Below are 12,354 nucleotides of genomic sequence, written 5' to 3'. Positions count from 1 at the left end.
AATCTTGGCATTCGCCCTTCTTCAGCATTTCCACCACACCAGCTTCTGTTGCCAGTATGAAGCTGAATGGAGTTGTTGTCAGCTTGCAGATTAAGGACAGAGCTCTAGGTCCTTTAGTACAACGAAGTGAAAATATAATAATAATAATAATAATAATAATAATAATAATAATAATAATAATAATAATTTTATTTATACTCTGCCCTCCCCAGCCAGGGCAGCTAACACCAGTAAAATTACAATAGAAACATAATTTGGGGGGGGGGCAACAACAACACAATTTAAAATACAGGTTAAAATGTAATTTAAAATGCAGCCTCATTTTAAAAGTACCCCATAGATCAAAACCGTAAGGGGAGGGAAAACATAAGGGTCGGGCTGAGTCCAAACCAAAGGCCACGTGGAACAGCTCTGTCTTGTAGGCCCTGCGGAAAGATGTCAAGTCCCGCAGGGCCCTAGTCTCTTGTGACAGAGTATTCCACCACGTCGGGGCCAGTACTGAAAAGGCCCTGGCCCTAGTTGAGAACAATCTAACCACCTTGCGACTTGGGACTTCCAAAGTGTTGTCATTTGTGGACCTTAAGGTCCTCCGCGGGGCATACCAGGAGAAGTGGTCCCATAGGTACGTGGGTCCATATTTTTGTATGCCTGATACATATAGAACATGCCAAGATCTGCAGTCCCTGAGGTCTTTGGAGGGAGGCTCAGGCAGGAGCTGCTGCTGTGGAAGGGATGCGCTTCCTTGCAGCTGCATGGCTTCCCACCAGGCTATAAAAAGCACTTTCTGCTGACGGAGATCCATGACATCATGAAACGAGAGGGCGGGAGAGTCAGAGCCCCCAGACAGCGGCTGAAGATTTGCATGAAAATGTGAAGCAGTCTTCAACATCTGTCAGTGCTGTGGACCTTTTTGCAAGTGCCTCTATGTCCGACAAACATAACGGAGGCAGACGAAGCCATCACATTTAGAAGTAGTACCTCTGATTCTCAGAGGTACAGGACAAGAAAGATGCGTCTGGCTGGTAACAAGGCAAAGAGTGGCCCCATGTGGAAGGGAGTTCCACAAAACACGGCCCACAAAACTTAACACAGCACAAGTGGATATAAGGTCCTGGGTGAGTGACAACAATATCATAGGCAGATATCAAAGCAAGGGAATCACTTCTAAAAGCAAGCAAAACAAGTAAAACTGCTCCAACCAAAAGAAAACAGGATAGACTCAGCCAGAGAGATGGGTCACACAAAACAAGATACAGTGGTACCTCGGGTTACATATGCTTCAGGTTACATACGCTTTAGGTTACAGACTCCGCTAACCCAGAAATAGTGCTTCAGGTTAAGAACTTTGCTTCAGGATGAGAACAGAAATTGTGCTCTGGCGGCGCGGCGGCAGCAGGAGGCCCCATTAGCTAAAGTGGTGCTTCAGGTTAAGAACAGTTTCAGGTTAAGAACGGACCTCCGGAACGAATTAAGTACTTAACCTGAGGTACCACTGTACTTTTATCTGTCAAAGGCTGGTGGGATAAAGAGGCATTTTCAGATGCATCGGCTGCACATCTCAAATTGGACATCACAGCTGGCAATGGCTTTTTAAAGAAATGCCCCCCCCCTCTAAAAATCCTCCTGCCTGGACAGCTTATCGGCCCCTCAGGAGAAACGTATAGGGAAGACAATCCCCCTGGATCCTTCACCCCAACAGCATCTTCTTTGACTCCTTCATGCAAATGTTCCCTTGACGGCTCCACCCCTCCACGATGCAAGTTTTCTGTGCACAGACAGAAGGCTTTTCTGACCTCGTCCTGGCATGCATCCACCCCACTGAGAGAGTATGGGGCAGGGAGGGTTGTTCCTGCCATAGCAAAGTACCCTGGAACCTCCTTGTATTGCAGACTGGGCTGGCTGCTAGCCTCTGCCTCTGCCTCCTCCTCTTTCCCTCTCGCTCTCAAGCACTGAAAACCTGCTTTGGCACAAGACACTCCAGCTTGCCTGCTGCGCCAGCCACTTGCTCTGAGCCCCACCTTCTTCTCTCTGCTGCAGGGATGCAGGTGACATTGAGAAGGTCGAGAGGAGACTCCAGAACTGCAGAGGCAGCTCTGATAGGAAGGCAGGCAGAGAGGGAGGGATGGAATGGGATGAGCTGCCCCCACAGAAACCTCGCTTAGAGCTTGGGGTGAGAATTTGGGGTGGCGGGGGGGGGGGGGAGAGACTTCTGAAAGGCAAGGTTGGTGGTGAGAGCTATATGTCAACGTAGAAATAGTCTATCCTTTCCTAGCGCTGCCTTTCTTTAAAAAAAGAGGTGTCACTGGCAACTCCCTTCCAAGGGAAAACTCCCTCTTTAGCAATAGATCGGAAGAAATGGCAATCTGGGGGAAAGCAGTGGGAGAAGAGGAAATGTAGACAAGCCCCCACATTGTACATTTAACACACCGTGATACCGCTTTAAACACCCAAGGAATTCTGAGAGCTGTAGCTTGTTAAAGGGTGCAGCCTCTGGGGCTTTCAAGTTAAGAGAAAAGGCAAGGAAAAGGTGACTTCATAGAGATTTATAAAATTATGCTTAGCCTGAAGAAAATGGATAGAGGAAAGTTGTTTCCCCTCTCTCATAACACTAGAACTTATGGACACCCAATGAAGCTGAATGTGGGAAGATTCAGGACAGGTAAAAGGAAGTGGGGGTGGTGGTTACTGGGTTGTTGTTTTTATTTTGATTATATATTTTGTGGTTTTCTATATTGCTTTTGTTATGTGACCTCCGGGTATAGGGCGGTATATAAATTCAATAACCAACCAACCAACAACAACAACAACAACAAACAACTATGGAACTCAGTCCCATAGGAGGCAGTGATGGCCACCAACCTAAATGGCTTTAAAAGAGAATAAGACAAATTCATGGCAGAGAGGACTATCAATGGCTTCTGGCCAGGCTGGCTCCTCCTCTGTATGTGGAGGCAGTGATACTTCTGAATACCAGTTGCTGGAAACCACAGCAGGGCAGGGTACCCTTGTGCTCAGTCCTGCTTGTGGGTTTTCCATTGGAAACAGGATGCCATGAGAACAGGATGCTGGACTGGATGGGCCTCTGGTCTCATCCTGCAGCCTCTTCTGACGTTCTAATGTCCAGCTTTTGTCATGGTCCCCTCCACACACAGCAATGCTGCAGAACGTATGGGCGGTCCAGTATAAGTCCACAACTAAAGCACTCTCATTGCATCGATTACATGTTGCAGAAAACACCCGCAGAAGTTCTACTACTCTGAAGGGTCCCCAATAATCCTTTTGAACCCCCTTCCCCTGAAACAGGCAGTACATTCTGCTGCTTTCTACTTACCGAGGTGTCTTCAGAGCAGGATGCAATGACGTTTTCAATAAAAGGGTTCCACTTGATGTCGAGCACGTTCCCCTGATGGCCGCACACTTTGGGGTAGTTTGGTTCAATCCGGCCAGTCTGCAAAAACAGAGCAAGAATTTGGGATCAGCAACTTTTCAACAATTCAAGTACAAATGTTTCAAGACCGCTGCCTGCCATTAACAGGGAGTCATCTGTGACCCAAATAAGGCACTGGGAGTACTCGGTTTAGAAGCATTTATGTTGTCGTTGTTACTGGGGTCTCATCCAGACGATGTGCCACAAGTCCGGAAATGTTTAAAGTCCTGTGTCTGAGCGGGCTCTTTTTCGGTAATTTCCACAAAGTCTGGGTGAGGTTGTTGGGTTGGCTGAGGCACAAACAAAGTCACGGCGAAAGGAGCGGCCAGATTGTGATTTAGAAGAGTTGGCCTTCTTGCAAGGATAGGGCTGCTTTGAAGCTCAGTCAATGTCAAGAGCTTCAAAGGTTTGCTGGAGATAGTGGCAGACTTGCAGGTAATTTCTACTGTGTGCCAGGGATCCTGTTTTGACACTGCTTCACTGGGAGGCTCATTTAATGCGGCTCCCCTTTCATCGCTTCACATCTCACCGCTTCAAAGTTCCTTAGCTCCCCTCGTCCAGGGATGGGCGTCTTGCCATCTATAAATACACAGAAGTGTGCTGTTCTGATGGCAGAGAGCAGACAGGCAGGGAGATGAAACCAGACCAGGTGGGTGGATGGATTCTGAATAGTCTCTCCCCTCCCGGCGACACCATGTGACTTCCCACAATTCTCCTTTTTGAAAAATAAAAACAAAACCCTCCCTCTAGCCAGTGCCGGATTTACATATAAGCTAAACAAACTATAGCTTAGGGCCCCACTCTCTTGGGGCCCCTAAAAAAATGTAAAGGAAAAAACACACACCTGGATGTACATTTCTAGAATATAAGGTAGAAAACAAATAAAATAAAATAAAATTTCAGTTCAACAATTACTTTGATAAAATACATAGTTTGTTATGTGCAAATGGTTTTAGGTACCTATTAGGTCCATAAATTACCATATAGCGTATATTCAACACAAAAAACAGTGCCAATTTGTTGTTGACAAAGGACAGGTGGACATATAAAGGACCCCATTATCTTCTGTAGCTTAGGGCCTCATCAAACCTAAATCTGGCCCTGCCTCTAGCACAGGGATGGGAAAGCCTTGTGGACCCAAGGGCCACATTCCGTACTAGGCAACCTTCGGGGGGGGGGGGCGCATGGCGGTTGTGGGTGGGACTAGAGGCAAAGGTGGGTGGAGCAACTGATGTCTATGTTACCTTTGTGCCATAAGCCAGTTTCTAGACACGCTGTTACCCCCTCATCCTTCCAGGCAAGCAAGGGGAACCCTCACAAGTCAAGGGCAAATTCCAGCCAGGCAAAAGCACTTGCGGAAAGTGTGACGTGAGGCTGGTGAGGGGCAAGGCCTGCAAAGAGGGGGTGTGGCTTGGGAAAATTTGGAGGGCCAGGTGGAGAGCTCTGGGGGCATTTTGCTCCCTGGCGTGATATTCCCCACCCTGCTGCTGTTGCAGCACAGATGCATATTCTCCCCTAAGACAGCTAGACTTTGTTTTATTCACTGCATTCATATCCCACCTTTTCCTCCAAGGAGTCAAAGGTGGCTTCTCCTCATTTCATCTGCACAACAACCCTGTAAGGTAGGCTAGGCTGAGGGATGGCAGTGGCTGGCCCCCAAGGACTCCAGGGCCAAGTGGGGATTAGGACCCTGGTCTCCAGGGTCCTAGTCCGACGCTCTAACCACTACACCACACTGCCTCTTGCAACCACAAAATGGGCTACACCTAGCCAGCGGCAAATGCTCGAGCTCCCTGGAAATGCAGAATAAGGGCTTTCTCTGCATCAAGATAAACCTCTTGAAGCTGCCAGCCCAGTTGGTGACAGCAGTGGTGCAGTGGCCAGGTATTAAATGAGGAAGCTACAGTGGTGCCCCGCAAGACGAATGCCTCGCAAGACGAAAAACTCGCTAGACGAAAGAGTTTTCCATTTTTTGAGTCGTTCCGCAAGACAAATTTCCCTATGGGCTTGCTTCGCAAGACGAAACGTCTTGCGAGTTCTTGCGAGTTTGTTTCCTTTTTCTTAAAGCCGCTAAGCCGTTAATAGTCGCTAAGCCGCTAATAGCCATGCTTCGCAAGATGAAAAAACCGCAAGACGAAGAGACTCGCGGAACGGATTAATTTTGTCTTGCGAGGCACCACTGTATTCTGGAGCAAGGAGCATGGGGAATATTCTCTCTTTCTCCTCCCCAGCCTTGCATGGCTCTCTCTCCCTCCTATTTATTGTCCCGTCCAGTCCCATTGCAATGCTTCTGGTTCCCGGTTGTGAAGGTAAGGGAGGGAAGCCTCTCCCCCCCCCCCCGCTGAGCTTGTGGGATTCCCGCTGGGGCATCTGGAAGATTTAATCCACTTGCAGAGCTAAATTCTGCTCTTCTTCAGGGCTTGGGTCCTCAAATCTCCCTCCAGAAGCAAGCCAGAGGTAACAATTCCTCTTCTCACAATGGCCAATCAGATGCATGAATGTAAAGTCCCCAAACAAGACAAATTGGAATTCCCATCAACTGGTATTCAGAAGCATCACTGCTTCCAACTGTGGAGGGAGAACATAGCCATCCTGGCTAAAAGGTAAAGGTAAAGGACCCCTGACAGTTAAGTCCAGTCGCGGACGACTCTGGGATTGCGGCGCTCATCTCGCTTTACTGGCCGAGGGAGCCAACGTTTGTCCGCAGACAGTTTTTCCGGGTCATGTGGCCAGCATGACTAAGCTGCTTCTGGCAAAACCAGAGCAGCGCACGGAAATGCCGTTTACCTTCCCACCGGAGCGGTACCTATTTATCTACTTGCACTGTGCTACTTGACGTGCTTTTGAATTGCTAGGTTGGCAGGAGCAGGGACCAAGCAACAGGAGCTCACCCCATCATGGGGATTCGAACCGCCAACCTTCTGACCAGCAAGCCCACGGCTCAGTGGTTTAGACCACAGAGCCACCTGCATCCCTAGTAGCCGCCAATTGCTTTCTCCTCCATGAATCTTTGTCTAATCCTCTATTTTATTTTATGGTCATCCAAGCTGGTGAGCATAACTGCCTCCTGTGGGAGCAAATTCCATAGACATAGAATCATAGAGTCAGAAGGGACCCTGAGGGTCATCTAGCCCAACCCCCTGCGATGCAGGAATATGCAGCTGTCCCATACGGGGACTGAACTTGCAACCTTGGCGTTATCAGCCCCATGCTCTAACCAACTGTGTGCCGTGTGAATAAAGACTTTATTTTATCTGTCCTGAAAAGTCCTATGTGGGCTGGAGTGGCAGCAATTTCAAAGCAAGCCCAAGCTTTATTTTCAAAAGCTGAGAAAGAGATATTTAATCCACATTAAACTGGATTATTTGCCTGAATCAATGTATACAGAGAAACAATTTTCGAGAGGATAGTTTAAGCAAGGTTTTAACCAGCAGAGGGTGCCATCAAGCACCCTTACAATCACCAGCTATTTTGCCAGGATATATCTGGCCACCGAACAGCTACCGTTCCTGAATCATAGCATCATGGAATCATAGGAGTTGGAAGGGACCACGAGGGTCATCTAGTCCACCCCCTGCAATGCAGGAATCTTTTGTCCAGTGTGGGACTCGAACCCACAACCCTGAGATTAAAAGTCTTAAACTGTACCGACTGAGCTATCCTGTTACATTCAAGAAAAGCTCAGTCATGTTTTCATATAATCCTGAATGACAGTCCTGTTTTTAGATTGCTTAAAAAAAATTATTTAAAAAGACAAGGGGGAAAGTCACCTGCAGGTCAAGGTCCATCGAGCCTTTCCAGGAAAGCATCTTTGCAAAAATAAGATCAGGAGAAAATCTAACCTACTGTTATTGTCTCTAGTGTGAAATGCAGTCTTCGTCACCACAAAAGTCATGGATTCATCACTCTCACCAGAAAGGTGATAAACTGCCTGGAAAGGGAACCTGACCTGCTTGCAGCCACAAAACTGAATTAAGGGCTAAACTTTCAGTTAGTAAATTAGTAAATAGCTGGTTCCTCCCTTCCACCATATGCACGGAAAAGGTGGGGGCCCACTGCTGTCTAAATCTTGGGGGAGCCTGGTCTTGGGAATGCATCAGCGCTGTCCCTTCACCCTTGGATGTTGCTCTTGGGTATCCAAGCCTAGTCACAAAGAATCAAGCATGAATTTCACCAGCAAGCCTAAGAAACCAGGTAAGCCGGAATGAAGAGAAGAAATGTGCAATTGCGTTTCTTAAGCTGCATGGGAATGCAGCCTTTTCAACCAGCTTACAGATGTGGGAAATGCAAAAGCCTCACACAGATCAGAAAAGCCTTGCAGCTAGATCAGTCCAGTGGACCAACTAGTCCAGCATCTTCTCACAGTGGCCAGCCAGATGCTCCTGATTGGATGCAGGACCTGAGCGCAACAACCACTCTCCCAATTGTTGTTCCCCGTTATTTGGTATTTAGAGGTAGAGTGTCCCTGGGCATGGAGGTTCTTCTATCACAAGAGACCTCCTTAAGGTCTAGCCCAGCATCCCGTTCTCACAGTGGCCAACCAGACATGACAATGGGAAACATGCAAGCAGGCCCTGAGTGCAACAGCAACTCTCTCCTCCTGCAGCTTCTGGCAACTGGTGTTCAGAAGCATTGCTGCCAGTTTCCAGCCTTGCTGGTGAAAAGAGAGAGAGGCTGACGGCTGGCTTCATTTTTCACTCTAGTGCAGGCATAGACAAACTCCAGCCCTCCAGATGTTTGGGACTACAATTCCCATCATCCCTAGCTAACAGGACCAGTGGCCAGGGATGATGGGAATTGTAGTCCCAAACATCTGGAGGGCCGGAGTTTGCCTATGCCTGCACTAGTGCAGGAAACTGCAGCAGAGCCCAGCAAAGACTAAAATAGTTGCTAGCTGAGGATGTCTGCGCTTTTCATTCTCTGCACCCCTTCCCACTCCCTTCCCCTAAAATGAGACATTCAAGGTCACACAGGAGGACATGCCTGGCAGATGGGGGAGCAGAGATAAGGGGCGAGAGATTAGCCCGTCTACCATGTGGCCTGTCAGGTCTGCTGCCAAGCAACCTAAATACAAGCTCTGGCCAAGAGGGCCCCCAACCTCTTGCAGATGCTCATTTCTCTCAGACATGTTTTGGTTTGGGAGTCACTCCAGAATGACAAGGGCAGGCCGGTGTGGATAGCACAGGTCCCCAAGGGTGCAGTGGACACGAGACATTGGCTCCCTGGTGCAGAATTCAGCTTGCTTTTAAAGGATTAAACAAATTCCATTGACTGCATCGTTGCAGGAAAACATTTGGCAACATTTCCGTGACCTTCTTTCCCCTCTGTCGCTCACTCCCTTAACAAGCTAATTCCATTTTATTAGGGGGTGGAGATGATGACCCACGAATGGAAGCCCCACAAGAGAAAACTAAGCACTTTGTCTTGAAGTTTGCTTATTAATTTAATACTAGAAGTCATGGACATTCAATGCTGCTGCATGCTGGGAGATTTCAGGGCACATCAAAGAAAGTCTTTCTTTATACAGCACATGGCTAAACTATGGAACTCACTCCCACAGGAAGAAGCGATGGCCACTAACCTAAATGGCTTTACAGGAAGATTAGATAAATGCAGGGAGGAGAGGGCTGTCCATGGCTGCTAGCCAGGATGGTTATATACTCTGCTTCCATGATCAGATGCAGCAATGCACCAGTTGCTGGAAACTTCAGGAGGGGAGAGGGCTCTTGGGCTCAGATTCTGCTTGTGGGTTTGGCATGTTTGGTTGGCCACTGTGAGAACAGGACGCTGGACTAGATGGACTACTTTTCTTATGTTCTTATGATTGCTTAAGGATAGAGGAAATGATCTTCTACTGAATAGATCTTTTGGTACATCAGCTCAGCATTGTCTACCATGTAGTTTCTGTGCTGACTAGCAGTGGGATTTAGATCTCCCACTTTCAGCATGCAAAGCAGATGCTCTGCAGTCATTCATCATTTGTCTTGTAGTTAGTACGCCGCTTTCAGACTGCAGCATTGTATATTTGGAGGCTCTGATCCCCGATTCAAACACCAGAGTCTCCTGCAAGCCTCTTTCCTGCAGTACCAGATCGGTAGGGCCAGAGGGAGCCTTTGCCGGAAAGCAGCAAACCATCGCCACCTGATTTCCAGCAGCCCTGAAATTCTGCACATTATTTTCCAGACATCCACTGGGCTCCAAGTGCAGCTGCAAAGGGGGGGAGACCTTTTTGCTCTTTCATGACTGTTGTCCATCAGAAAGGAGAGCAGCAGCCTACATCCATCTGTTCCTTCCCTCCCGCTTCTCAAGATGCTCTGCAGCTGCCTTGCTACTGCCTTGGAAGGAAGCTTCACTGCAGAGCCTGGCAAGAGACACAGGAGGAAGTAGTTGACTGAGGAGTCTAAGCTTCTCCTTGCAGAGAGCAGCAGAATCAGGGCCAAAGTAAACACAAAGGGATCCTCCAGGCTAGTTTACTGGGTATCCAACCTGGTTTGCCTGTACAAAGCTTATGCAGAGGTCTATATTGAACATTCAGTCCGATCCATCTTCTTGTTAATAATTCCTTCACCCCACACTTTTCAGTGCATTTATTTCCCTGTCAACTTCCAAACCACAGATAGTCCTTAAAAATCAAAAGTGGGTTTGTTGCATCAGGTTGCAGAGGCAAAGAAGCTTCTTGGCCTAGATGACCAGCCCTTTAGCTCCACCCCCCAGGATGGGACAACCCTGACAAGTGGGCGGGGGCCCCACCTGTCAAGTGTAGAGAAAAGCAGCTCAGCAATTTTTCAGCCAAGGTTGGCCGTGTACAGCACAGATTGGTTGCTGTCTACAACATCATTCCATTCTAGGGAATGTTTCTGAAGCAGTTTGTGCCCATTTAAAAATGCTGGTCGTGCTTTCAAACAGAATAAGTAAAGAGAACAAATGTATATCTAAATGAATAAAATATTGTGTGGTATTCAGACTAAACAGCAGGGAATGGAAACTGAAGCTCATGGAACATGGCCCCTGCCTCCCCCCAGCTGTAGAGTGGCCGAGGGCGCGTGCAGTCAATGTGGGGGCTGCTGCTCTCGTGCGCCATCCATACGGACGTCCGTATAGGCTGCCATGTGTGTGTGCACTCCATACGGGATGCTGCACATGCACAGTCTGTACGGGATGCCGCACATGCGCAATCCATATGGGATGCCACTCGCGCAGCAGCCCGTACGGTCACTGTGCAAGCGGCAGCCCGTATGGATGCCCGTATGGACGGCGTGCACGAGCGGCAGCCTGTATGGACTGCGCATGTGTGGCATCCCATATGGAGTGCACATGTGCGGCATCCTGTACGGAGTGCGCATGTGTGGCATCCTGTATGGAGTGCACGGGCTGCCGCACAAGCACAGTCCATATGGATGTCACACGTGCACCACCGGGCAGTTCGTCCCACCCCTCAGCATCCTGCCCCGGGTACCAGAGAGGGTTCCTCTGCCACTGCTTATGGGCTCCCCATTGAGGCACCTGGCTGGCACTGTGAGAAAAGGGTGCTGGACTGGATGGCTCCCAGAGGCCTGATTGAGCAGGGATCTTCCTATGTTCTGTTTCCCTTCTCCTATTCTCTTAAGGCCATAGCAGCAATGGAAGGAGGCCAATGGCAGCAGGCGACGGAAACTGAAGCTCATGGAACATATCAGGCTGACTTCCTTGGCACACCCAGGAGGAATCGCTTTGGACCACTTCGTGCAGAACAAGCCCTTCGATTGTTGCAGGCGTTACAGAGACAGTGTGAGAAGGAAAGAGGGTGTGCTTTCACTAGCCACATCCCCCTGCTGCATTTCAGACCATTTTTATTTCTGCTTTCCTGGACATGCAGTTCTTCCTCTTGGAATGTCAAGCTGGGTTGGTGTTTGTGTGTGTTGCTAAACTTGGACCATTGTGCCCAAGCCTGTCTCAGGAAATATGATTAAAAGGAGAGGGATCTTAATATGGGATATTTAAAAGGGAGTGGGCTAGGGTTAGGAATTGGTCCGAGCTCTCCATTTCAGATTTTTGCAGTTTATCTACCCCCCCATCTGAAATTCAGTTCTCTGCTTCTCCACATCTGTTTCTCCTCCCCACCCCCTTTTAAAAAAAGAGGTCCTTATGAAAATGAAAATTCACCAGCAAACTTCTCCCAATGTGCATGTTTTGTGCAATTTGGACGGATGCACACTCTCCCCCCCCCAAAGGATTGCCTCCAAATATAATGCAACTTTGCATGCTATTTCCATGAATCAATGCATTTCTTGAGGGGTACTTTACGTATACACACCTTTGAACACCATGGTTGGCTGGAGAACTCTGTGGCAAAATTTGGATAAGTTCAAATGTGGAACTTTGGTTTCAAGTTTAAAATATCCCCCTGGATGCTTTGGGCTGGAACTCCCATCCATTTGGGGCTGATAGGAATTGTAGCCCCAAACACCTGGCAGGCACCAAGTTGGCGAAGAGCACTTTAGCTTTTCAAAAAGGCTTTAAAATCATTTCCCCCCCTGGAAATGGAATTTAGTGACTGAGGGGAGCAGTGTATGTAAAACATCTTCTAAACTTGTAGCTTCTTTTTCTATGGAGCCACAGCAGCGATAGGGCATAGAGCTTCATTTCTTCAGCAGCTGTGCTGGGAACAATTGGCCTTTGTCAAATTACAGAAACGGCTCCAGCAGGAAGAGCAGAGGAAGAGCCTTCCTTGCCCAAGGGAAAGGTCATGCCCATCCCAGCACAATGGAGTGGTATCCCTGCCCCCCCCCCCGAAACCCACTTGGCCAGCCTGACACAGCTAGAGGCCCAAGGCTCTGGATCACATGACATCTCTGGCAGATCATAGAACTATAGAGTTGGAAAGGCCCCCGAGGGTCATCTAGTTCAACCCCCTGCAATGCAGGTAAGGTAAAGGTAAAGGGACCCCT

At 48.4% G+C, this 12,354-nt stretch overlaps 1 protein-coding gene across 1 annotated transcript in view; it reads right to left on the bottom strand.

Annotated features, from left to right (window-relative positions):
- CORO2B (coronin 2B) overlaps positions 1–12,354 on the bottom strand; it is a 78,236-nt gene that overhangs the window by 15,971 nt on the left and 49,911 nt on the right. Inside the window, exon 3 of the mRNA XM_081171209.1 lies at positions 3,332–3,448. Coding sequence (XP_081027335.1) covers positions 3,332–3,448 — 117 coding nt within the window. The remainder of the gene's footprint in view (positions 1–3,331; positions 3,449–12,354) is intronic.

Source organism: Podarcis bocagei (assembly GCF_964188305.1).
Source record: "Podarcis bocagei genome assembly, chromosome: 14".
Lineage (NCBI taxonomy): Eukaryota > Metazoa > Chordata > Lepidosauria > Squamata > Lacertidae > Podarcis > Podarcis bocagei.
This window is presented reverse-complemented; position numbering and strand designations above follow the sequence as displayed.